Genomic DNA, 26497 nt, shown 5'->3' on the forward strand with positions numbered 1-26497 from the left:
TATGAGCCTCCAGGACCTGGCTGTTGGTTAGTTTTTTTTGCTCAAGGGTGGTGCTCTACCATTTGAGCCACACATCCACTTACTCTTTGCTTCCTCTTAACTGGTTATTTAGGTAAACTTAGCTTCTAGCATGGTACCTTCTCCTCTTCCTTCTCTTTTTTCCTTCTTTACCTGCTCTTCATTCTCTATTCCACCCATCTCTCAGATGCTCCCAGAACAACCTAAAACCCAAGAGCTAACACAAAGGGATTCACCCCTTCCCTATGCCTTTGTAGCTCAGGTTCTTCTACTCCTTTTCAGGAATCTGAATTACAAAAAGTAGTCCAGGAACCAGCTGATAGAGAAAACTCTATGTGCTCAGAACACTAAGATTAAAACGCTATGGAGAAGTCAACACCTTCCCTTCTAGTCTCACCTGCCATGGAACATGGGTCGAAGGAGAGATTTCAGTAAACAAACCGTGTGTGTGTGTGTGTGTGTGTGTGTGTGTGTGTGTGTGTGCGCGCGTGCGCGCATGTGCCAGTATTGGTACTTGAACTCAGGGCCCAGGCTCTGTCTACCTTTTTGCTCAAAGCTGATGCTCTACCACTTGAGCCACACCTCTACTTCCACTTCTTTTGGTGATTAGTTGGAACTAAAAGTCTTATGGACTTTTCCTTCCTAGATTAACTTCAAATCATAATCCTCAGATCTTAATCTCCTGAGTACCTGGGATTACAGGCAAGAGCCACCAGCAACCTAGCTGAGGCTGCTGCTCTTTCTTCTCCTCCTTCTTTTTCTTTCTTCTTCTCTTTCTTTCTTCCTTCTCCTCCTCTTCTTCCTCCTTCTCTTCCCCCTTCTCTTCTTTTGGCATACTTTAGTTGTGCAAGGAATGTTCCAGTTGTAACATTTCCCACATGCATGCAGTGTATGCAGGGGCTCATATCTATAATCCTAGCTACCTGGAAGGCTGAGATCTGAGATCATAGTTCAAAGTCAGCCTGAGCAGGAAAGTCTGTGAGACTCTTATCTCCAATTAAGCACAGACACACGCGTGCGCGCGCACACACACACACGCACACACGCACGGTAAAGGATAGGAGAGTGGAAATGGTGAATGAAGGATGGATTGGTGAGCAGATTGCCTGGTAAACTCCAGGGCCTCACTCCCATTAGTGGCTCTTTTGGAGACTCGTGTAGCTCACACCTCCGGACATGCCACCAGCCCACCCTGCGTTGTCCACTGAGAAGTCATCATAACTTTTCTTTCTTTAATCAGTGACGTTGCTCCAGGAGTTAGATCCCCCTCCCCTCAGCTTCTAGTCTGTTTGGCATGACAGGTGAGCTGGCAGCCCTGGCACTGGGAAGCTCAGGCAGAGTGAGTCAGGCATTGGAGGTAGCAAGCCATCTCCCTGGCCCCTGTCCACCTGCAGCTGCAGGTGACTCCGAGCTGAGCTACAGGCATGGAAATGCCTTGTCTAAGTCCATCTGGGACAGGAATATGAGTGAAGAAAGGGGCAGGACCCCTGCACAACTCCCCCTCCTCAGGTACAGTCCAGAGCCCTGGCAAGACCCACTGTCACCTTCCCCACCATGGTGTGGAGACAGAAGTCCCACAAGGGCTTTGGGGTGTAGGTGTGGGGCATCCTACAGTGTTTCCCGGCTTCCCCGAGCAGAGTGGCATGAGCTATGCCTGGCCAAAGAGAAAAGCAGCAGAGCTTAGCTCTGCACACAGACCCAGGTGATCAAAGCCCGAGAAGCATTTTTAGTTTTGCACCAAGTGAACTCCCCAAGCCACCTTTGTTCTCAGCCAAGGAATCAATCTTGGGAGAATCAATCTTCAGCCTCCATTTCCCATCTTCCTCCTCAGCCCTTAGCACTGTCTGACCCACTGTAGATTTAACCAATCATCCGTCTCCTCAGGAAGCAGGGAGGTACATACATACAGACCTCTCTCTTCTCCACTGCTGTATTCCCAATTCCCAGAACCATATGTTTTGTTTTCTTTGTACATAGTAGGAGCTCATTACCTAGGTATAGGCTGAATGGACTTAAGACCAAAGGAGCAGGCCACGCCTCCTCCAGAGCGCCTCTGATTGGCTGGCACACAGTAGGAATTCAGGTGCTCTAGTGGGAGCTAGAGGAGCAAATAGGAGTGTCCCCCAGTCCCTCACTTTCAGAAAAGCCAGGGCAGTGGTCCCCCCCAGGGGGGAGACTTCAAGCTGGCTTGGCAGATCCCCGGAGGGGAGGCAAGGACGCAAATAGACAGCTGGCTCCTGGCATCTGCGTCCTATGTACAACTTGTCTGAATCCGGAGGGAATAGACGCTCCTGCTCCTGGGGGTGGGGAAAGGATTTCTCCTGCAAACAAGGTTCAAATCTGAACTCCTGGGATGTTCTTGTTTTGATCTGGTTCTAGCCTGACACCATGGGGTTGTGCAAACGCCCTGGAACAGTGAGGGCATTAGGACCAGGAGCGAGGCGCACACTTGGCTCGGCCTGTGTCTGGCACAGGGCTCTGGGCTGAGCAGAGCTATGTGTGAAAGGAAATCAGGCTCTGCGTGCGACTTCACATCTGTTGATCTGACCTGACTTGAAGCCATCCAAAGAAGGACGGCTGTCAGCGCTGCTTGACTGAAGCCCCACCAGCTGGCCCCCCGACGTCTCATTACAGCCCAGCCACTTGTGCAAAGGGAGAGAAACACGTGGAACTAAACACCTGAGAGGAATGGATTCCTTACTTTTTTTCTCAAGGAGAAAACCAGGGAGACAGGGAGCAAACAATTCAGTCTGAAGTCCGTGGGAATGGGCTTGCAGAAGGCAATTAAAGAAATCCACTTAGAGAGGACCCAGGGTGATACCCAGGTCCTGTGGCTTTCTGATCATGAGTGGAAGCAGGTCTTAACACACGTGGTTGGTAAATGTCAGAAGGATGAAAAGGAGCTGGTTAAGCGACTAGCAAGACAAATCTCAGGTGAGCTGAGCAAGCCAGGTTGTGCCCCGAGGCACCCGGAGCGGTGTGAGCAAGCAAACCTGAACACAACCTGTTGCAACTGGCAATTGTAGCAGCATGCTCCTAAGGAAGCGCCAGCGACAGGGACCATGCAGACTTCCGTTCCGGCTGCTCCTTGTGATGCTGGGATGCCTCCTGATGATGGTGGTCATGCTGTACCCGCCCCCACCCACCCTGCCCCAGGATGCCACGGCCCGCACCAGCAAGCGCAGCTCTGATGCTGGGTACCGCTTGGATTTTGGAGACTCCCAAGAATGGGTCCTGGAGACTGAGGATGAGGGGGAGGATTATAGCTTCATAGACAATCTACCGCCCTTCATCTCACTGCGGGAAGATCAGCTGCTGATGGCTGTGGCTTCACCCCGAGCCAGGAGGAATCAGAGCCAGAGCAGAAGAGGAGGCTATCGGTTCATCAGACAGGCAAGCAGGAGGCAGGAGGAGGAAGCCTCAGAGGAGGAGGATGGGGAGGTAGCAGAAGAAGAGGCACTCACTCTGCACAGCCTGGACCAACAGGGCCTCAAAGAGGGGCACAGAGCCCGCATCCCCCTGCGGAGGACCCTGCCAGAGGCCCGGCATCCACTGTAAGTAAAGCTCACCCCCCCCCCCCCCCCCCCCCCCCCCGCTTCTTCCCCTTTGCTGGTCTCCCCAACGCCAGTCAGGTGTCTGCAAAGTGAAGGTGCAAACTGTGCTAGATCTCCTCCCTCATCCCGTCCCTGTCCAGGATTCCAGTTCTGGCCTGGAGGGCCAGGCAGGAACAGCTGTGTGTATGTAACCGGCCAGGAACTCAGCAGGAATTCCTCAAGACACCTTTTCACACCCACGCCAAGCCAGTGTGGGTATTCTGCTCCCTTCTTAGTGTTTTGTGTGGTTTGGTTTTGTTTTTTAATCAACACAGCGATTGCAGTGCGCATTTAGGCAGCTCATGCCACGCACCTGGTTTTAATCTGAGCTTTCCATACACAACTCATAAAGTCCTGTGAAGTCTTTGCAACTCTGGAGGATGGGTGTAACTATTAGCTTCATTCTCATTTTGTAGGAATGAAAAATAAGGCCCAGAGAGGCCAAGTGGCTCACCCCAGTCACACACAGCTAGCCAGTGCCAAAGCAGGAATTTAGATTCAGGCATTTAAGTGCCAGTCTGCCTGAATCACGGCTCTTGAACACCCTCTTTAGCCTGACAGACTAGTTTCAGTGCCTGACTGCTGGAATACTGTCTTCACTAAAGCTTAGCCTGGCAAGATGACCCCAACCGGAGGAGCTTGGCTGGGAAGTATACACAAATGCAGGTCTGTGCCCAGGGAGATGGTGGGCTCTCCCTCTTTATCCCCATCCTCCTTTACCATGGCTGGCCATGGGACAGGACCGGAGGCTGCTTACCCACCTCCAGAAGCAGAGGGACTGGCTAGTTTGGATGATCTCAGACCCATCCTCGGAAGTTCTGGTTCCTCAAAGCCCAGCTGTTTCCTGGAAAGCAAATATATCTTTTATCCCTCCAGGCAAGGGATGTGTAAGAGCTTCTAAAATGCCTGATTTGGGCCCTCCCAGCACCATGCTGGGCCTGGAGTCCTTACCTCTCCACTGACTTCAAAGCTTTGCCTTAGAAAGCTCTTCACAGGAAGCTTCCAGCCCAGGCTAGCTTTGGGCTTTCTCTAGACTCCAGGCACTTATTATAACTAAAGCTAAAAGGCCCTTGATGCATTGACTTGCTCTGTGTTGCTTCTCCTTCTTGCTGAGCCCACAGGTCAGGACTGCATGTGCACTGTGCAGCCAGTGCCCGGCACCCGGCAAAGCAATGCTTGCAGATGCAAGAATACTTTCAGATTCCTTTGATATGATTTTCCCTTGCCCCAGAGCAAGATTGATCGTCATCATTTTGTGGCTAAGAAGAATGACTGGAAACAAATCTTTGGATCCCAAAAGGAGTCTGTGTGTGTCTGTGTGTCTGTGTGTGTATGTGTCCTCAATTTTGTGCCTGTATGTTGTGTGTATTATACATTGTACCATGCATTGCATGATATAAATTGTATATTGCACATTGCACTGTGTATCATACATGCATGTATGATTGAACAAGTGTTGGGGATATGTGTGGTGCACTGTGTAGTGTGTGGCAAGTGGGTGTGTTGTATATGTGGTGTGATGTGTACAAATATGAGCTATGGGGGGGTTGGCATGGTTGCACGTGTGTTCAAGTTGTGGGTATATCTGTGTGCATAGTACACACATGTATTATATATGTTGTGGATTGGGGTGTTATGTATATTCATTGTGCATATTGGTGCACATATGTCATGATGTTGTATTTGTCTTGTATGTATTTATGTGGCTCAAATGTGCCATGTGTGTTGTGATAATGTTGCTTGGGTCTGGTGCTCTTGTTCATTATTGTGCCTGTGTGTATTGGATGTATATTGGATATGTATTGTGTATAAATTTGTGCATATACAAACGTGTTATGAAGTTCATGATAACTCACGTGCATGTGGTACAAAGTGAGTGAATTTTGTAACACGTTTGTTGTACCCATGTATGCATTACTGGGTGAGATGTACATGAGTACAATATGCACGAATATTGTGTATGTTGTACATTTGGTGTTGTGTACACATGTATGGTGCTATGCACACATGCAGGTGTGTGGTGCATAAAGTACATGTATTTGTTGTGGCTGTGTTACATATGTATTATGGATCATGTAAGTGGGAGTGTGCATGGGTTCAAGCATGTTGCATTTGTTGTGTGTGGTGTACATATATGCAAGTGTGTGGTGCAAGCAGGTGGATTTTATGCCAGGTGTGTTTAATGTAAAAAATGTGTGCATGCATATGTGTGCCATTCTGCGGCTTTTCTTCCAGCCAGCTTAACCAGCTTGTCTCAGTTTTCCTGGAACTTTACCCATTTTAGCACTAAAAACTCCTGGTACCCAGGAAACCCTTAACCCCAGGCAAAGCCATGCAGTTGGACTCTGTGCTTCAGCTTGCTAGACTTCTCATGGTTGCCAGCTCTATGCAGAGGTGGGAAGCGCCCTCTGCTGGACTCCACCGGTGAGTGCAACCTGTGGCCTTGGGCCCCAGACTGTCACCTGTAGGTCAGGCTCTGAACACTGGATATGCAAGAGTTCTGCTGAAGCGTGGCATAACTCCACCCTCCTTCCAAGAGACAGTGCTTTTCTCTTCTTCCTTAAAACTAGGTTGAAGTACAAGACATGAAAGAAACAGCCATGTATTAAGGACCTACTATATGTGGGCTTGCATTACAGTTTTCCTGCCAAACCTGGAACAGCAAGACTTCCAGGGCCATGTACCCCACACTTCCTCCTGCCCCCAGGCTTCCTGCAAGCCCACCCTTAACCTGTAGCTTAGACAAGCCCCAACCACAAATTCTTCCACCAATCCCATCTCCCCCAGTAGCCCTGGCCTTTGTTTGCTCCTCTTTTTCAGACCCTAGGTCTTGTTTGAGCACTATTATTTCCATTTGTTTAATTTACATAACAAAACTAGTAAGTGGGTTTCATTTTTATGGATGTGAAGCCAAGGTCGAGAAAAGTGGATGGACTTGTGCCATGTCATCTGTCCACATGTCCAACACCCAAATCACCCTGGGGTTTAAATTCAAGGCCTCCTGCTTGCCTGGCAGGTGATCTACCACCTGTGTTACCTCTAGCCACCTTTAATGTTGGTTATTTTCATGATCTCACTTTTTTCCAGGTGGGCCTGGGCTGAGATTTTCCTTCTTATAATTCCCCTGTAACCGAGAAAGCAGGTATGTGCCACTGTGCCTACCCATTGGTTGTGATGGAGTCTTTCTTACAAACTTTTTTACTCAGTTTGGTCTTGAACTGCAATTCCCTAATCTCTGCTTCCAGATGACTTGAGACATCATGCCAACTTAAAGCCATGCTCTTAACCAGACTTTCTAAGTCTGCCACTTCCTAGACCAGACAATGGGCAAGTCACATGGGTTGAGTACATTTCTGGCTTTCCTTTGAGGGGAGGATGGTAGAGTGGGGTATAGTTCATATCCCCAGCCCTTTTTGCTTTAGTAAGTTTCAGGTAGAGTCTTGTAGAATTTTGTTGTTTTGTTTTGTGGTACTGGGACTTGAACTCATAGTATCATGTGTGCCAGTCAGGCATTCTACTACCTGAGCCACAGGCCCAGATCCCAGACTTTGCACCGATAACTCAGGTGCAAAGGTCTCTGTATCTTTACCCCAGGCTGGCATCAGACGCAGATCCTCCTACCTATACCTCCTGTGTGGCTAGGATTACAGACATCCACACCCAGCCTGGTTTTCCCTTCTTAATCAGGAAGCTGACACTGGTCCATAGAGAGAGACAATAGAAGATGCTCATCACGGCATCCTCAGGGGTACTTGGAGTGGAGGCCACCTGGTGTCACATCCCAGGCACAGAAGAGCTGGGTGTGTCCCATGAAATACTCAGTGGGAGCTAGGAGCCCAAGACTCAGCATCGGCTCAACAAGGGAGCAAGACCTTGACACTCCTCTGTTGAGACTAAGAAGTGAGACAGAGAGCCTAAGGCTAGTTCCTTCCTGGCTATGGAATCCAGACCCTCCACCAGTCTGTTCCTCACCAGACAGCTCAAAGGCATTGAGATGGTGGTGCAATGAGCCAGAGAACAGCTCCTGGTCCTGGAAGAGCCAGGAACTAACACATAGGACTAACTCAGCTCTGCAAAGCTGCTGTCGGAAGGAAGGAAGGTGGAGAAAGTCTTTCCCATCCTCCTGTCTTTGCACAAACCACTCCCACTCCAGCACTAACAGCCTCAAAGCTTGGCCAGACCCACTCTCCTTGATCTTCCAGGCATGGAGTATAAAGCAGTGTTTCCCTGGCACCTAAGAGGCTCCTGTGAGCTAGTGCTTTGGTTCTCCAGGAGCCTGTATTTCAGAGTGGCATCAGAGCCCCCAGGTGGCTGGTTAAAACAGAATCCTGAACCAGGTGCTGGTGACTCATGCCTATAATCCTAGCTATTCAGGAGGCTGGGATCTGAGATCCCAGTTTAAAGCTAACCTGGGCAGGAAAATCCATGAGATTCTTATCTCCAATTAACCACCAAAAAACTGGAAGTGAATTGAGGGCTCAAGTGGTAGAGGGTCAACCTTGAACAAAAAAAAGCTAAGGGGCAGCACCCAGGCCCTGAATTCAAGCTCCATACTGGCTCCAAAGAAAACAGATTCCTGCCTTCTTGTTGCCCTTCTCGGCCTCATCCCACCCCACAGCTTCCCACTCAGCAGGTTCAGTATGGGTCTTCAGCATTTGTAGTTACAATCTGCCAGCCACTACTACACTGCAGAGACTGGAGGACCCTGCTGAGTCCCATTGCTGTCTGTGCGCCAGCCAGACTGGCCAGAACAGGGAGCCTCAGACGTAGATATGTGTGCCACCATAGAGACAGCTGGTTAACCTCAAAGCCTTTCAGAAGATCCACGGTGCAGCCCAAGATGCTAAGTCCCCTGTAGACTAGTACTGCTTTTAAGCAGTAAAGGGCTACCCCACAGGTTCTCTAAAGTTTGTGCGCACATACACACACACACACACACACACACACACACAAACACACACTACCACCACCACCACCACCACTACCACCACCACCACTGGAGACTCCATACCAAATCAGAGCTCAATCACCTACATCTCAAAAAACAGAGTAAGGGAGGGAGAAGTAGGAGAACTCAGATTCTTCTTGAAAGGTAATGGAACCAGGTTTTTAGACCCCAGGCTCAAAATCCACAAGTCCCAAGTTCAGTCCAGGCACTCAGTCCCATATGTCAAATACAGAGACATAGTGAAGGCAGAGAAAGGAGTTTTATTACATGGCAGCCATGGGAAGACAGCCCACTCGGGACATCCTCAGCCATCCTCAGAGGTTCCCACATGGCACTGGCGGACAGGGAGGGAGAAAGGTAGCAGAGTAAACAGTCCTAGCTCACAGCGGCAGCCTGGGTAACCATTAGCTCGGTCTTTTTCTTGGAGGAGTTCCAGAGAAGTTATTTTACTACAGGAACAAGATGCTGTCCTGTTTGGGGCTGTTTGCTTTAAGGTACTAAGGAGATGTTGCTTGTGGGAAGGGCAGCTTGCCTTTCATACAAGAGGGCTATCTTAATCCCTGCAAACTAGGCCGTTGTCTTAGGAAGAGAGGCAACAGAGAATAGCTCAGATCAAAGGGCACAGATAAAAAGATAGGGGGCTTTTAGTTGATTCATAGAACCCAGCAAGAATATCATTTAAGCTGCTTCTGACATCAGTCCTAGAACTGAGAGATAAAGAAAAGAAGTAGAGCCCACAGTCTCCCTATAACCTGAAGGGCTCATCCTTGAATCTGTGTCAGGTCAGCTCCAAGTAAATAAGCCCTGTTCTTTCCTGACTTAGGTATGCATGAGTGTGACTAATTCATCTGCTCACAGAACTGTAGACACGGGGTCAAATCCAGGCACCACCTCTCACTGTGTGACCTTGGGCAAGCTGCTCAAGGTCTCAGCCTTAGTGTCCTCAACTGTAAATTGGGGTGATAGTAACATCTTTATATGGGGCAACAGAAAAAGTAAGTTAAAGCGTGTGATGCTTTCCCCCAAGATTAAAGTCCAAAGAGAAGTTGACTTATTGTATTCTTCAGCAAAGAGCCTAGAGTGAGTCAGACAGGAGGAAAGATGGAGGGAAGATGGAGCTTTCCTGCTCTGATCCCCCAGAGGAGGGGAGAAGGGGAGGGGAGGGGGGCGTCCGAGGGGAGACGGGGCATGGAGAGTTATATTCTACCTATATGTGGTTCTAGAACAGGCCCCTAAGCCAGGGCTACAACAGCCCCCCCCCCCACAGCTAGTGGGGAAGCAGCGCAAGGATCTCTTCTGCTTTTTTTTCCTCCCTTCTGCCCTGGGACCACCTAGGGCATGGTGGGGAACATGGTGTAGCAGGGGCAGGTCAGGGTGTGTTATTGGGCTACAGCTGTGTTGTCCAGCAGAACATGGTATTACAAGCACAGGGTCCGTGCCATTCTTTGCCATCTCTGTCTCGCCAGGCAGTGAGTCACTGGGATGACTCCTGACCCCGCTGCTGCAGGCTCTGACTGCCTGGCCTGAGAGAGGGGGTAGACAGGGCTGACTGAGAATGGGGCGGCAGCTCATCTGAGAGGCTTGGCTGGCAGTGTGGGGAGGTGGGGCTCATCTCAGTACCCCCCATCCATTCCACTCCACCCCGTCCACCAATGAAAAGTCAGCAGGGTTATTGCAAGTGGTGCTACTGGACCTTACTGGCCATGTCCTGAAGGCAACCCACACACATCACACTTTCAGCCTCGGAGGATGAAGAGCCCCTGCCCGCCATGGGGCTGTGGTGGGAATGAGAATGAGTATGAGACACTAACACTAGTTGACTTTGGGCTTCCTGGGTACAACCAGCTGAGCTTGGCCATCAGATTAGAGGTGGCAACGCTGCACCTTGCCTTTTTCTTTCTCTTTTTCTTTCTTCTTCTTTTTATTAATGCTGGTACTAGGACTGGAGCTCAGGGTCCTATGCTCTCCTTTGGGTTTTTCACTTAAAGCTGGTGCTCTACTACTCAGATCTCAACCTCTTGAGTAGCTAGGATTACAGACGTGAGCCACCATCGCTTGGCTGTAACTTGTCTTGTCTTTTACAGTCACCCCCCTGCCCCCCCCCCACTCCAACGGAGGGAAAGGATGTTGGTAGATACTGCTACTCACAGGGGGAGGCAAACTCTTCAGAGGGAGGATTTAGAAGTTTCATCTGGCTAATCTGAAGGGAAGGCTGGCTCTGGCACTTTATAGGCCTCTGGTCAGTGTTCACACCTGCAACTCCCATACCTTGTCGAGGGTTAAAGGGCCAGGATAAGAGCAAGCCAGGGATATCCTAGAATCCCTCAGAAGGGAACTGTGGGACTATCACAAACAGAGGGAGACTGTACACACCTTTTGTGCCCTGTGTCACCTAATAGAGAATGACAGGTTGGCAGAATCAGCCTCCACTGAAGACTCTGATCTTCTCATGCTCTGTCTCATATAGAAGCGAGCACCCTTACTCATTCCTTGAAGGTTTTCTTTTCCCCAGCTGTGTTCCAACCTCAGGATCCCCACACTAGCAAACATCATTTGTCAAGCTGTACTTAACAGTTTAATATCCTCAGGCAAACTGCTTTGGCTTACACCTGTAATCCTAGCTATTTGAGAGGTGAAGATTGGGTGGTGCACACACAATTTGAAGCCAGCTAAGCAAAAAGTTAGTGAAAATCCCATCTCAACAAACATGCTAGGCATGGTGGTACACCTGTAATCTCAGCTACCTATGAGGCATAGGTAAGAAGAAGCCAGCCCAGGCAAAACTGAGAGTCTATTCAAAAAAATAACTAAAGCAAAACGGGCTGGTGGTGCGGCTGAAGTGACAAAATGCCTGCCTAGCAAGTATGGCGGCCTGAATTCAAATGTACTACTCACTGAATAAGATGAGGAGGAAGAGGAGGCCAGTAGAAACCTTTCCACTGTGGTCAGGCAAGAGGGCTGGCAGAAGCTTTGGTTCATGTGTGACAGCCAGGCAATCTGGTGCAACACCATGACTCATTCTCTTTGAAATCATCATCCAAATGCATTTTCCAAATTCCTAGGGGATCCTGGGGCAGCAGGCAAGAGGGATGGGCGGGAGAGCAGAGAGGGTGAGCACATGTGTGTGCTCTTGATTGCTCTTATCTCTTCTGATCCTGACTACAACCCTGAGTGAGGGAAGGTAGCCAGTTGTCTAGTTAGGAATGTAAATAACAGAGCCAGGATTCCAGTCTAGATTACCTCAGTCCCAAAGCTGTTGGTCTCTCCTTTGTGATCCTGGTGACTTTGGCTTACAAAATCCCAAAGATTTTGCTATGCACCGCTTCACTGATTTGCTGGACTCTGCTATGACGGGCCCAGGATGGTTGACAACCCAGTCAACAAGGAGAATCAGAGGCAGGTGCTCAGAGGTATAATCGCTTGCACAAGGCCCCCTTGCTTGGTCTGCCTACCCGTTGCTTATTTCGCTAAAGGATTTAAAGAAAAGTTAGAAAATTGCTATTTGCATTTTTTAGACAAGATAAGGGGGAATATATATTTTTAATTAACATTATTTTGTGCTAGTCCTGGGGCTTGAACTCAGGGCCTAAGTGCTATCCCTGAGCTCTCCCCCCACCGCCCCCACCAGGCTAGTGTTCTACCACTTGAGTCATAGCTCCACTTCAAGCTTTTTGATGATTCTTTGGAGATAAGAGGCTCATGGACTTTCCTGTCTGGGCTGGCTTTGAGCCTCGATCCTCGGATCATAGCTAGGCTTACAGGCATGACCCACGGGCACCTGGCTGAAAATGTATTTCAGAATGTCTTTCTGATGTATGAGATATAAGTATGGTGAGTTCTTGTTCTCCAGCAGCATAGATATAAATGTCAGGAGCAAGGACAGTTTTAAAGAGTTTATTCAGTAAAGAGAAAGCAAAGGCCACTCAGAAGAATGAGCAGTGTGAATGGAAGCTGATTGTCCCTCCATGGTCCTGAACTGTTGCTTTTACCTTGCCTCTATCTTTCCCCCCCACCTACTTTTCTCCTCCCTTCAGGCAATTTTCCAGATGATGATTGGTATGTTTGAAGTAGGCCAGACCTTTCCCAGGGCAGTGACCACAGGATGGCAAACTGGCGCGGTTCCTGATTGGATTGTTTGAAACAGGCCAGACGCTCTCCTGGGTCTGGTGGGTTTGGCCTGAGACATGGCAAAACCCAAGGCCCTCCTGTGGGTGGAGGATTGTAGACAGCTGGCCTGGTTATGGCCAGACCTCAGACCCTCCCTGCACTGGTGGGAGAAGGGGCAACATGTTTGCTGATGTCCTTCATTTCCTTCAGTTCCTGGCACATGGGGAGCCCATTTCCTTCTCTGAGCCTTCACAGAGGCCTGGATATCTGCAGGAAGGACATGGCCTATATATATGCTCTCCTGACTGTCCTGTCTGGCATTCTGGTACTGGTTTTGATGTCACACCCCACATCCTGAATGTCTCAGTGTTGAGTAATGATAACTACCTGTATGATGGGGTGTAAGCTTCATTATGCCACATACATGTGTTATATCCAAGTCTCACATTCTGTGGATTGATAGAAAGGGACCAGCCCCATGGACACGCATGGTGGTATTATGCCCTGAGAACAGGGTGACAGACCTCTGTCCCCATGAATCTGCCCCCACAGGACTCCTAAATCCAGTCTCTGCATCCCCAGTCTCCTTTCCTAGTTTAGGAAACAGTCAGACTCCCAGAAACATGCTTAAGTTGCAGCCAAGGGCTTCTCATATTTCCTCTTACCACCACCACCAAGAATCAGAGGCAGGTGTGAACTGTGGCTCAAATGGAAGGATGCTAGCCTTGGACAGCTATAACTAAAGGAGAGCATGAGTTCTCGCTTGCATGAGTTCCTGCCTCAGTATTGGCACAACACACACACACACACACACACACACACACAACACACACACATACACACACCCCTAATGCTACCAATAAATGAGCTGACACTTCTCATGTGCTAGGCGCTGTGCTAGGATGCAGGAATACAACTAGAAAGAAACAGGTGTGCAGCCCTTGAGTGGACGGCACTGTGTTCACAAAATGCTCAAGGAGGGGCGTCAACACACTTTAGCTCACAGCAGTTCCCGGACCTTGGTAACACTGTCATTTGCTTCCATTGTTCCAGATGCTGGCAGTCAGCTGTTGAGAACTGTCCCAGTCCCTGCTGACTGCAATGATGGGGTGTGGACTGACAGAGCAAAGGGGCTCTTGGGATCAGAGCGGGAGCTAATAGAGGCACGCCTGTCTCTTTCTATATGGTAGTTTTCAGCAAAGCTGGACAGCACAATGGAGTTGGGAAGGGCATAGAACCAGAGGCCCAGCCAGGCCTGCAGTGACTTAGAGCAGGGGTCAAGTGCTTTCTGCAGCTCCAGGCTCTCTTCCCCCCAGGTGTCTGCAGCAGCACCCCGAGGGCAGCCTGCCCACAGCCAGCGTGATCCTGTGTTTCCATAATGAGGCCTGGGCCACCCTCCTGAGAACTGTGCACAGTGTCCTGGACACGGCACCCAGGGCCTTGCTGACAGAGCTCATCCTGGTGGACGACTTCAGCCAGCAAGGTAGCTGGGGTTAGCCTTGGGCCCCAGAGGGGAAGGGAACTCCTATGGAAAAGACGGGGGTAGAATCTACTGTAAGCGAAGTTCCCCAGAGGTAGGGCTCTACCTGAGGACTCACCTGTAATTGGAGCATGAAAGAAGGGCCCAGGGGAGACCAGTGGGAGAAGGGAGACAGAAGAGGAAGAAGCCAAGCAAATGGGGACCCCAGTGTCTGATTCCTTGGGCTCTCCCCCATGACTCTGCAATCACAGAGGGCAGCCATTAGGGCACACTGTCTGCTAGACCCTGGGCAAAGCCCTTTGCATCTATCACTGTCCCAAAGAGGAAACTGAGGCCAGAGAAGAGAACTTGCCAGAACTGAGTCAGACCAAGAGGGGCAAAATGGGGGCCAGATAGCCCTGCCTATAGAGTCTCCTGAAATGCTTCCTCTGACAAAAAAAAAAAAACAACTCAGCTCAGAGAACAGCCTAAAAAGAAGATGGAGAAAGAACCACCCAGCCTGACTTCCCAGTCTGCAACAATCAAACCTTAGGTGAAGGTGAAATGTGGTGGGTTTCATTAAACACCACAGAGGTGGGGAGCCCAGAGGGGCTCAGGAATTTCCATCTCTAACAAGCTGACAGATGGTGCTGGGGAACATCCTGACTCAAGTCCTCTGCTTCTGACTTAAATCAGAAATTAAGCCAAAGTCCACTCTGGCTTCATGAGAAGATGAAGCTATATGAAGAAAGCCAAGCAAGGTGGTATGTTACTTAGGGACACGGCAGGCAATGTGACAGAGGAATCAGGCATGTTGTCAGCTGTCTAAGGTCCTCTTGTTGGAAGTCTTTCCAACCTGGCCATGGCAGAAACTTGGCCAGATTGGGCTGGATTGGCTAATAAAAATGCCCAGAGATTCTTCAGACCATCCGCTGAGGCAGGGTCTTCCTGAGATCATGCCCTGTGGTCCCTGTCAGCCAATGATAAATGTCCTCTTGGTGTCCCTAGGGAGTGTGAGAACTGAAGAGTTAATCCTCCCTGGTTTGTCTTAGATACACAGATACACGTGCCCTCGTGTACATATGGATTGCCTGTGAACACACACACAACACACATACGAGTCAAACTTTTTCTAGCTTAAGCACAGAACTGAAGAAGCCTCTCTCATTCTCCTCCTCAAGGGTCTTTGTCTCCCTTCCATGCAGAACCAGCCTTTCAAAGGCATCGTGCAGGCCCCTAGTGCTCCACCGAGAGTTGCCAGCAGTGACCTTAATGAGGCCCACTTAGTTCCATTGGCTATGGCGTCTGTGACCCCGTTGACCCCTGTCATTCTAGAACAACTCAAGTCTGCTCTCAGTGAATATGTCACCAGGCTGGAAGGCGTGAAGCTGATTAGGAGCAACAAGAGGCTGGGTACCATCAAGGCCCAGATGCTGGGGGCCAACCGGGCCACAGGAGATGTGCTGGTGTTCATGAATGCCCGCTGTGAATGCCACTCCGGCTGGCTGGAACCTCTCCTCAGCAGAATAGCAGGTGACAGGTAACTCACTCCGGCCTCGGGGTTTGCCCAGCAGAACATCTATCCATCCCTCAGAAAGTGCTGGGTCTCCACAACTACAGAGAACTCAGTACCTTTGGGGATTCCCAGGTGGTCAAGCCTTGAAGGAAGTTAGAGTTGGAGGTGTGGATCAAGTGGTAGAGCCCTAGCCTTGCGCAAAAAAGCTCAGAGACAGCACCTAGCACCCAGTGCAAGCCCCCAAGACCAGCAAAAAAGAAGGTGTGCGGGGGAGGGGGGACACGTAGGTATGTATTTTTAATAAAATAGGCCCCAATTCCTTCCGGAAAAGCATATTTTCTAGAACAATGCTATTAAATAGAAATATATCGTGAGACGCAAATATTTTTTAATTCAGTACTCATATTCCAAAATAAAAAAGATGAAATTAATTTTTAGCGATATAGATGATTAAACTCAATATATCCGAAATGTCATTCCATCAATTTTTAAATGATCAAAACTTTTTTTTTTACATCTTCTTTTCCTGGGCGTCTTCTAAATCTGTGCATATTTGACAATGACACCACATCTTATTTGGGAAAACCGCATTTGGAGTACCAAAGGCACTGTGGCTGGCTCACTGGCAGCATGTGTATAGATCTGGTCTCCATTCCCAGAGCGTGAACCGTCTGTCTCCTCCCCCCCATCCCATCTCCCCACGCCCCGCCTGCCCCCTCTGATCCCCCAGGAACCGTGTGGTGTCCCCACTCATAGACGTGATCGACTGGAAGACTTTCCAGTATTACCCAGCCCAGGAGCTGCAGCGCGGGGTGTTGGACTGGAAGTTGGAATTGCACTGGGAACCCTTGTCAGAGCGTGAGAAGAAGGCTCGACCATCCCCCATCAGCCCAGTCAGGTGAGGCCTGTGACCCAGAGATGAAGTCAGCCCAGCTGGGCCCAGCATATTTTCAGGGATGCTCTGAGGTGGGTATGGGAGATGCTGAGACATCTACCCAGCTCTCTCACATGGGAGCTTTGGAGGTTCCTAGGCCTCAAGTCCTGCCAAGCACAAAGGATGTGGTCAGGCAGGTGAATAGGACCACATTCTCCATGCACAATTAGTCCTAAAGTCCATCGTCTCTCCCAGCTGTGGAGTGGATGATCTAGGGTTCCCCGGCTCAGAGTAGTGCAAACCAGCCATGTCCCTAAGCTCCTGGTTCTCAGGGTGGGGTTCTGACAGGGCACAATAAGGGATGTGGTCTCTGTTCTCACCTTGCCTGGACACACACACAAGAAATGATTTGCCCAACATCATCAAGCTACTGGAAAGCAGGTCCAGAGTTAGGACAGGGCCAGGCACTGGACTGAGACCATCTACTTTGCCTCTGGCTGTGTTGTGCGGCAAATCTAAGTCCACAGTTGCTTGTTTAATGGTGAAAGCCAAAGACTTCTAAACCCAAGCCTTTATTCATGATGCACTGGGCACAAGAGGCTGCCCTGGTCTGATGCAGGTGTCTGCGTAGGCCTGATTTCTGCCACTTTACACTGAAGATTCACCTTACACTGTATTTGACTTAAGAGTGCTGGCCCAGACATACATTCAAGTGCCCATTAAGTCCATGCCACTTGTGAATTTAAAAACACACTGGCACTGAGGCCCTGGTGGCTCACGCCTGTAATCCTAGCTATTCAGGAGGCTGAGACCTGAAGGACCATGGTTTGAAGCCAACCCTGGCAAGACTACATTTACAATTAACCAGCAAAAAGCAGGGTTGGAGACATGGTTCAAATGATACAGCACCAGCCAAACAAGCAAGCAGAGCAAGAATATGAGCCCTAGATCCCAGAACTGGGATTTAAAAAAAGACAAAAATAAATAAGTCACACACATATATTACATGAGTTATTTTTAATCCCCATTAAACACAGAAAAAATTATTCCAATTTGGAGGTAGGAAAACTAAGCTCAGAAAGCTTACATATCTACAGATCTGGAAATTGTGCCAAGAAATCTCATAATCTTGGTGTCTTAGTATTTTGGCATAACAATATTTTTAATAATCTGAAGCTGGTGGCTTTGTTAATGCAATACTGTCTCCTCTGCAATTAAAAAACTCGGAAGTTTTATTTATATCTTGTGACATATCCAGAGTTTGGCTGCATTCAAATTTGTTTCTGAATGAAGCGAGCTCTGTAAGAAGGCTTCTGGCTACATCTTTTGGGGGGAAGCCCAGAGGATATTATTGTCACCTGAATTCCCTTCCTCCAGGTTTCTAGGTTGCTGTGTTTATAAGTCATGTGTAATTCTCCCAGAGTACATGGAACTGGCTTTAAACTGCAATCCTCTGATCTCAGCCTCCTGAGCATCTAGGATTACAGCCGTGAGCCACCAGCACCAGGCTCTGGGAGGCATCTTATTTTTAGCCAAGGCTTTGGTCCCAAGCATCTTTCCAGAGTGACTATAGCCAGCAGATCTGGGAGCCTGGAGCTCAGTCCCTGGGGCTCCGATGTAGGAACAGACCTGCGGACAGAACAACTTTAGTCCTCTATAAAATACTTGGATATTTACATTGTTGCTTTGATCCAATCTTGCCACTAAAACTGTTGATTTCCAGAGCGTGCTTTCTCAGTCCCTGGAGCTCCCTTGGGGAAGCCCTCAGTCCTGCTTTGCCTGTGGAGCTCCGGGCTCTGAACTGCAGTCTCTTACTGCCCATCTTCTCTGCTCAGGAGCCCTGTGGTACTCGGAGAGGTAGTGGCTGTGGATAGATATTACTTCCAAAACACTGGAGCATATGACCCACTCATGGCACTGCAGGGTGGAGAAAACCTCGAACTCTCCCTTAAGGTAAGTCCTATGCCAGTGTAGGACACAGGTGGGATTTCTGGCATGGTAATGGTAGTGGTAACGGTTATAGCTTGGCAGAAGTCATCGAAAATGCCAAGAGTTGAAGATGAGTCTGGAGAAAAAGTATACATTTATTGTGACTAGGCCTGTTAAATCTCCTCCCATTCCTCCCCCATTCCCATCTGTCTTGTGTCCCACCTTGATTTTACTTGGCCTCCCATGTGAACTTGACCTTCAAAACTTGAAACTAGCAATCACTCACACTTTAATGTGAACCTGAAATTCTCTGCTCACGGTACCCTTAGCATCTCAGGGATCTTTATGCACACCACCCACAGGCCCCACAGATACCAAACCAGTCTGTGCATTGAGTAGCTCAGTCTAAATAATATGTAAATTTTTGTCCTAAGAATTCAGCCCACTGCTCAGCTTCTCAAACCTTAGGATCCCGTGCTTCACATTGACTTTCGCCTGATACTTTTAGCAGGATGCAAAGATAGGCATCCTTCCACGTGCAGAGAGCTAATATCTAAGTTATCAATAACCTTAGACTTGTAGTTTGCATCATGTACAACAGATGTCGCTGTTTCTGACAAAAATTTAAAATAGCCCCTAGATCCCTTGGAAGCCCCAGGGCGCATGGTTTGGGAACCCCTCTTGGTGTATTTAGTCCATGGGTTGGTTACCTATCCCAGAACTGTTGCATTGTAACTTCTATTCTTCCAGGATGGCACTGTCAGATGAACTTCAGACACTTGGGGGAATGGGAGGGTGCGGGAGAACCTTCTGGAAGAAGTGAAGAGTGGGAGGAGGGTTTTCTTTCATCTCTATCACTCAAGGCTCTGGTGCCTATAAAGGAGACCTCACAAGCTTCTAGAAATTCCTGGGCCACTGGGGGCATCTTTCCCTTTGGAATGTGTTGGCTGGAGAGAGGAGGTGCAGTCTCTGGGCTGCATTTATCTCCAAGGGTTGAGTCTGCGCATTGCAGACGGGCAGCTGTGCCCTCCACCATCTGGAAACTGCACCAAAGTGCTCTCATCCTCTTGGCCACTTCGTGCTCACGACCTCCTGTGTGGTTTTTGCCAGTCCCTCAGAGACACCCCCCCACCCATTCATGGAAGGGGAGGGGGAGAGTTGCTCACCTTCTCCCTTCGTGGCAGGCCTGGCTCTGTGGTGGCTCCGTGGAGGTCATCCCTTGCTCTCGGGTTGGGCACCTGTACCCAAATCAGGATACCCGCACCTCCCTGGACAAGAAGGCCGTCCTGATGAATAAGGTCCGCCTTGCTGAGATCTGGCTGGGCTCCTTCAAAGAAACTTTCTACAGACACAGCCCAGATGCCTTCACTCTGAGCAAGGTGAGGAGAGGGCGTGGTTCTGTGGCCCCCATCCCAGCTGGGGGCTGGGACAGGGGGGTCCATCCCTCCTCCCTGGAGGGAGGTGAGGTGGAGGAACGGAAGCTTTCTGAGGCATGAAAGACACTCATGCCCCTGGAGAGCAGGCTGAGTGGAGGAGCTCCAGGCCTCCACTTAGGTCTTTCTCCTGCCCACCCTTGCCCCACTTCTTTTTCCCCTATGGCAGAACAGCCTCTGAGACTGAGGGATTGGGATGCCTTGAACTTCAAGGTTGCTTGAGGTGAAGATCTCACCAACTGTTTGCTGAAGCTGGCCTGGAACCACACGAACTATCCGTCTCATCCCAATGTCCAGGCAGGCTGAACTCTCTCTGGTCCTCAGGAGTTGCCACTATTGTTGCCCAGAGGGGCACAAGATTCCTCCCACATCAGCTTCCATAGTTACAAGGGAAAGAGACATTGACACAAGGCCTCCACTCCACTCAGCTTTCTTCTTTGTTCTTTGGCCTCCTCTTCCCTCTGAAAGAGGCATCCACCTTTGGATAGCATTGTGCAAGTCTACTGGTTAAGCCCAATGGTGGTGAGAAAGACTGGGCGTCAGTGTGGGATTTTCAGTGGTGTGACCCTGAAAGTTCCTTGTGCAGTCAGCATTCCTGCTTCCTCTTCCTGATGTCTCTGGATGATTTAATAAGTTCATAGATCCAAAAGCACTCGGAAGAGTAGTTGGCATGAGATGAGCCCTGCCTGGGTGTTGATGGTCATCACTGGGGGAGAGGGGAGCTTGGCGAGTCTGGCAGGTGGTACTAAACTATGCCCAAGGCTGGGAGGTTCCTGGTGGGAGCAAGATCTCCTTAAAGGAGGGACAATGTACACAAAAATGAGCTATCATACCCTAGACAGGCCCAGAGTGGCTCTTCAGGAGAGGTTGTAGTTGCACTGTAGCTGAGTGGATTCAGTTTTGACATCCAGAAGAAGTGCTTGGTGAATATTCTAGCACCTGAGGGGTGAGATAGAGTTTAGACTCACTACGTGCTGAAGGCTCATGCCTGTAACCCTAGCTACTCGGGAAATTGAAATCTGGGAATCCAGATTCGAAGTCAACCTGGGCAGGGAAGTCCATGAAGCTCTTATCTCCTATTAGCCAGCAAAAAGCTGGAGATATGGCTCAAGTGGTAGAGGACCAGCCTTGAGTAAAAAAGCTAAGGGATAATGAGCAGGCCCTGAGTGCAAGTCCAGTACTGGTACAAAGAAGAAAAGAAGAAAAGAAAAGGAGTTTAGACTTTACTCCATGAGCAATGGGAGTAGGTGGTTTTCTACAGAGTTCTTTTTTTTTGCAATAGAAAACAACTTCACTTTCTTCATGTCTTTTTTCTGTGTCTGCCTCCCAGCTTCCCTCTTACGTATACGTGTATATGCCACATGCGGGGTCAAGAACATAGTCATCTAAAACCAATGCAACAAACTAAGAAAAGGTCCTTTGTATTTTGACATATCTTGTTGCATTTTGAATTTAACATATGCATATCAGGGAGACCTTATGTCATTTGTGTCTCTCTAATCTTGGTTTATTTCACTCACCGTGATTTGTTCTAGTTCCATCCATTTCCCTGAGAATGCCATTATTTTGTCCTTTCTAATGGCTGGATAATATTCCATTGTATATAGGAACCACAATTTTTGGATCCATTCATCTGTAGTGGGGCATCTGGGTTGTTTCCATATCTTGGCTATTGTGAACAGTGCAGCAATGAACATGGAGGTGCATGTGTCCTTGAATCCTGGTTCCTGTTGCTCAGGGTAGATGCCTAAGGAGTAGTATGGCTGGGTTGTAGGGAAGGTTATGTTTTCTGAGGAACCTCCAGATTGCTTTCCAGAGTGGTTGTGTTAGTTTACATACCCACCAGCAGTGCAGTAGGGTTCCTCTTTCTCCACATCCCTGACAGCATTTGTTGTATAGAACTCTACAGAGTTTTATAGAGGTTCTGTAGAGTTGCAGCTGGCTTTTAATCTTTTGCTTTATTTTGGGGAGAGCATTTGTCTTTCTTGCCTGGGAGGCCAGTTGGTCTTTTCTAGTGCCCAGCTACAAAGTACCCTTAAGGAAATGGCAACATTTTAGATGCACTGGTCTAACCTTCTGCCATAGAGACCAGAGCATGGTCTATTGGCCATAGCCAGACCAATGCAATGGCATGCAAATTACTTACTGACCTTCAGTTTTCTCAACACAATTTTTGGTTCAATTAGAAGTGCTTGTGTTATGCCAGGCACTGGTGGCTCGTGGCAATAATCCTAGCTACTCTGGAGGGTGAGATCTGAGGATTGTGGTTCAAAGATAGTCTGGGTAGCAAAGTCCATGAGACTTATCTCCAGTTAGCCAGAAAAAATGCTGAACATGGAGTGGTGGCTGAAGTTGTAGAGTGCTTGAACACTCAGGTTGTGATGATTCAAGCCCCAAGTTCAAGTCTGAGGACTTGGCACTTAGACCCAGGCAATCACAGAAATTGGGACCTGGCATGATGGGAATTCCCTCTGCAGTCTGACTGCTCTGCTTTTGGGGAAAATAACGGTTATCTAGTTGGTGATTGGGGAGTTTTGAAGTCCGTAGTGTGTTCATCCAGCCAAACCCTTCATTTTATAAAACAGAAAGCTGAGGTCTCATAGAAGAAGAAAGAAGTTAAATGCTAAAGAAAAGCAGGGAGAGAGGCAGGAGTAGAGGGAGAAGTCTAATGGATATAGAAGTAGACTAGCCCGCCTCATAGTAGTTGGTCTTCCGTCTCCTAGCTCCCTCAAGTATAGTTACACTAAACTGCACATATGGATACCAATCCTCTGGGACTAGCGGGAGTCCTATAAAGTATCTCCTCTGGATCGCTCTGAATTTGTGGGGAAGTGGGTGGAATTCATTCTCACTGTTGGGACCTCCAGCCTATAAGCACCATCAGTGTGCCACAAATCTTCGTTGATGGAATAAATGGATCACACAGAGATTGTTAAACTGAAGCTAAAGTCTGATTCTGGCCTTTTAGCAGCTAATGAACCTGGGAAAGTCTTTTAACACCAACAATAGCTGTGACCGTACAATAGAAAGAAATACGAAGCCAGGAACCAGTGCTCATATATGTAATCCTAGTATCGAGGAGGCTGACATCTGAGGATTGTGGTTCAAAGCCAGCCCAGTCAGATCGTCTGTGAGACTCTTTTTTTTTTACTTGTCTATAAATTTAATCATGAAACAACTGGAAACAAAGAAAACATTTTAACAAAAATACTTGGATATTTTACATAAATTAATCTTCTAAATGTAACAGACTGTGAGACTCTTATAGCTACTAAACCTACCAAAAAAAAAAAAAAACAACCAGAAAGAGAGCTGTTGCTCAGGTGGTAGGGTGCTAGCCTTGAGCAAAAAGAAACTCGAGAACAGCTTCCAGGTCCTGGGTTTAAGTCTCAGACTGGCACCAAAAATTAAAATTAAAAAAAGAAAGAAAGAAAGACATATAAAAAAGTGATTCGGAGAATTCCGAATACCAACTTAGTCCATAGGCAATCATTCTTCTCTTCTTTTATCTACTCCTGTCTCTGAGGAACACCAATGAAGGACATACACGTCCCTCTGTTCATCTGATGACTTTTGCAAAGAGAATGGCACCCTTACTGGTCAGTCAGAAGATATTGAGCAGAGGATTCCTATTTATCTATCTACCTACCTACCCATCTATCCTTCATCTATCTATCTATCTATCTATCTATCTATCTATCTATCTATCTATCTATCTATCTATCTGTCTATCTATCTATCTATCTATCTATCTATCTATCTATCTATCTATCATCTATCCATCCATCCATCCTCCATCTTCTATCTTTTGTCCATCCTTCCTCATCTATCATCCATCCATCTATCATCCATCATCTATTATCTATCAAATATTGATCTTGTATACACATGTATACACACGGTCCCATTAATGCATGTTTTAGAACTGTCCTATCACTCAGTTGATTTCAGTGATGTCCCTGAAAGTATTTAATAGCATGCACTTATTTTACATGAAAAAAGCTTTTGTTCTGAAGATTTCTGGTCCTTTTAAGCCCTCACATGGATTTTGAGATACAGAAAGATCTCACCACCAGGGGACTCGATATTGCCTTGTTTCTTCCTTTCTTAGGTGGTGTTGTGCAGAAGGGGAAGTTCAAAGTCAGCATGCCCCTTGTTTGAGGTCACACAAAGGTTGAATAGATTTGTCAGTTTGTTTTTATCACTATCTTAGTGATAGAATACCGATAAAGAAATGTCTCTGCTTTGGTAACAAAATCTACCCAGGGGAGAGGTTGGGGAGATCTCAAATAAAGATTAATGATGTAAATAAACCATCAAAAATTATACCAATTTCCTTAGAGGAAAAGCAATAGATTTCCTTGGTTTAATGGTATGTAAAGCTGTGGAATAAGCAAGAAATTCCTGAGTTAGGAAAGTTAATTTCATTGGGCATGGTGGGGTTCTTGGTGTCTTATCCCCAAAGCCCCAAACTTTAACTTATATCAACATTAAAATTTTGTCTTGCTATCCATCCAGATACAATTATATAATGAAGGAGAACCACAAGAAGGAAGGATTGTTTCACCTAATTGATTAACTCATTAACAGAAAGACTTGGCAGCCTCACCTGGTCCCTTACCCTACAGTTTCCCAACTGATGCCCCTCTCAGCTGCTTCTAGGCCTTTCCTGTCTAAGTGCACAGCCCTCTATAGGTGGCCACCAATGCCCACCAGTAAGTCTCAAAGCCTGAACACCAAGGTCTTTGTAAAGATTTGGTAGGTGACTGGAGTGGGTGCTGTCATTTCCAGTCTTGTTGCTTCCATGTCCTAGGGGAGATCCATTCTGTGCCATCCCTTCCAAACTCTCTTCTGCCAACACAACCACAGTGCTGGGAGCTGGGACCTTGGGCCCCTCTCTGCCTAAGCCCTTCAACTTCTTCCAACCACCCTATCTCCTCCCCTCCTAAGTCACCTCTGGCATAACACAAACTCTCCTCATGTGGATGCTGGTGTTTTTCTTCTTCCCCAGGCTGTGAGCCTAGACTTCAGGGAGCGAATAAAGCTGCAAAGGACGCTGGGTTGTCGGACCTTCCACTGGTTTCTGGCCAACATCTACCCTGAGTTGTATCCAACAGAGCCCAGACCCAGATTCACTGGAAAGGCAAGGCATGGCCCAAGGGTGATGGGTCGGGAGGAAAGGAGAGGGTAGTTTCCCTCCCAGGACAAGAGCTACTATTCAAATGTTCTTCCATTGTCTTGGTCAACCAATGGTGAGCTCAGCAAGGCCTCCGGGGGGGGGGGTCTTCATTCCAACCCTTGCTCATATGCCAGCCTGAGGAAAGTGGCTAGCTTGCCATTTACTCTACCCCCAGACCTCCTGGCCTGCCTCCTTCCAGAGTATGTCCATCAGGATCAGTGATTTCCACTTGACCCCACTCCTTATGAGTGAAGTTGAGGAATGGAGCCTGGCTGAGTGTGTATCATGGAAGTTGGGGTTTACTTGTCTGTGGGTGTCCACTTGCAGCTCCGCAACAAGGGTCTTGGATTCTGCGCAGACTGCCGGGCAGAAGGAGATACCTTGGGCTGTCCTGTGGTGCTTGTGTCTTGTAGTAACAGGCGACAACAGCAGGTAGGTGGTCAGCCTTCTCAGGACAGGGAGCAGCTTGCAGAAGTTTCATGCTTCACTTCCTTTTCTATAGTCCCCTATCCCCTGATGGCCCCTTTCCATGATGTGACAATTTGCCATAGCGCTGCCCGCTTCAATCCCAGTTTATTGATGGAGCTGAATCAAAGAATGGAGCAGTTGAGATAGAGGGCAATGGAGAGGCTGTTTATCCACCCCTCCTCAGTCAGATGAAAAACTAGAGCCATAGAATCACAGTCCTGAGGATTGCAGGCACTGGTGTTGGCAGGTTGAAGCAAGGTCATAGTGTCAGGAGAAAAGATGGCAAAAATCTCCATGCAGTGATGCAATATTCAAATAGGCCCCTTGGTCTTTAGGAAAGTCACCTAGAATCTTAGGGCGGGTTTTTTTTTTTTTTGGTTATTGTTGTTTTGTTTTTGTTTTGTGTTAGTCCTATGGCTTGAACTCAGGGCCTGGACACTGTCCCTTTGTTTTTGTTTTTTTGCTCAAGACTGGTCCTTTACCACTTGAGCCACAGCTCTGCTTTAGGCTTTTTTTTTTTTTGGTCGGTCGTGGGGCTTAAAATCTGGGCTTGGGCACAGTCCCTGCACTCTTAGCTCAAGGCGAACACTCTACCACTTGAGCTACAGCGCCACTTCTGGTTTTCTGGTGGTTTATTGGAGATAAGAGTTTCACGGACTTTCCTGCCCAGGTTGGCTTTGACTCGTGATCCTCAGATCTCAGCCTCCTGAGTAGCTAGGATTATAGGCATGAGCCACCAGCGCCCGGCTTTAGGCTTTTTTTTTGCTGGTTAATTGGAGGTAAGAGTTTCACAGACTTTCCTTCCTATGCTTGCTTCAAATTATGATCTTTAGATCACAGCCTATTGAGTAGCTAGGATTACAGGCATGAGCCAGGAGCCTGGCTTAGGGTGTGCTTTACTCTCTTCAAAACTTTCTTTCATGGGAATAATTGCTCAGATGGTAGAAGCCTCCTTTGAACCTATCTGGGGCCT

At 48.2% G+C, this 26497-nt stretch overlaps 1 protein-coding gene across 1 annotated transcript in view; it reads left to right on the forward strand.

The window, feature by feature from the left end:
- Positions 1-3019: 3019 nt before the first annotated feature.
- The window catches only part of Galnt15 (polypeptide N-acetylgalactosaminyltransferase 15), a 29537-nt gene continuing 6059 nt past the window's right edge, over positions 3020-26497 (forward strand). Inside the window, exons 1-8 of the mRNA XM_013022133.1 lie at positions 3020-3572; positions 13983-14149; positions 15461-15665; positions 16372-16539; positions 18351-18468; positions 19629-19823; positions 24889-25020; positions 25384-25488. Of these exons, the coding sequence (XP_012877587.1) occupies positions 3049-3572; positions 13983-14149; positions 15461-15665; positions 16372-16539; positions 18351-18468; positions 19629-19823; positions 24889-25020; positions 25384-25488 (1614 nt within the window). The 5' untranslated portion in view covers positions 3020-3048. The remainder of the gene's footprint in view (positions 3573-13982; positions 14150-15460; positions 15666-16371; positions 16540-18350; positions 18469-19628; positions 19824-24888; positions 25021-25383; positions 25489-26497) is intronic.

Source organism: Dipodomys ordii, unplaced genomic scaffold (assembly GCF_000151885.1).
Source record: "Dipodomys ordii isolate 6190 unplaced genomic scaffold, Dord_2.0 Scaffold60, whole genome shotgun sequence".
Lineage (NCBI taxonomy): Eukaryota > Metazoa > Chordata > Mammalia > Rodentia > Heteromyidae > Dipodomys > Dipodomys ordii.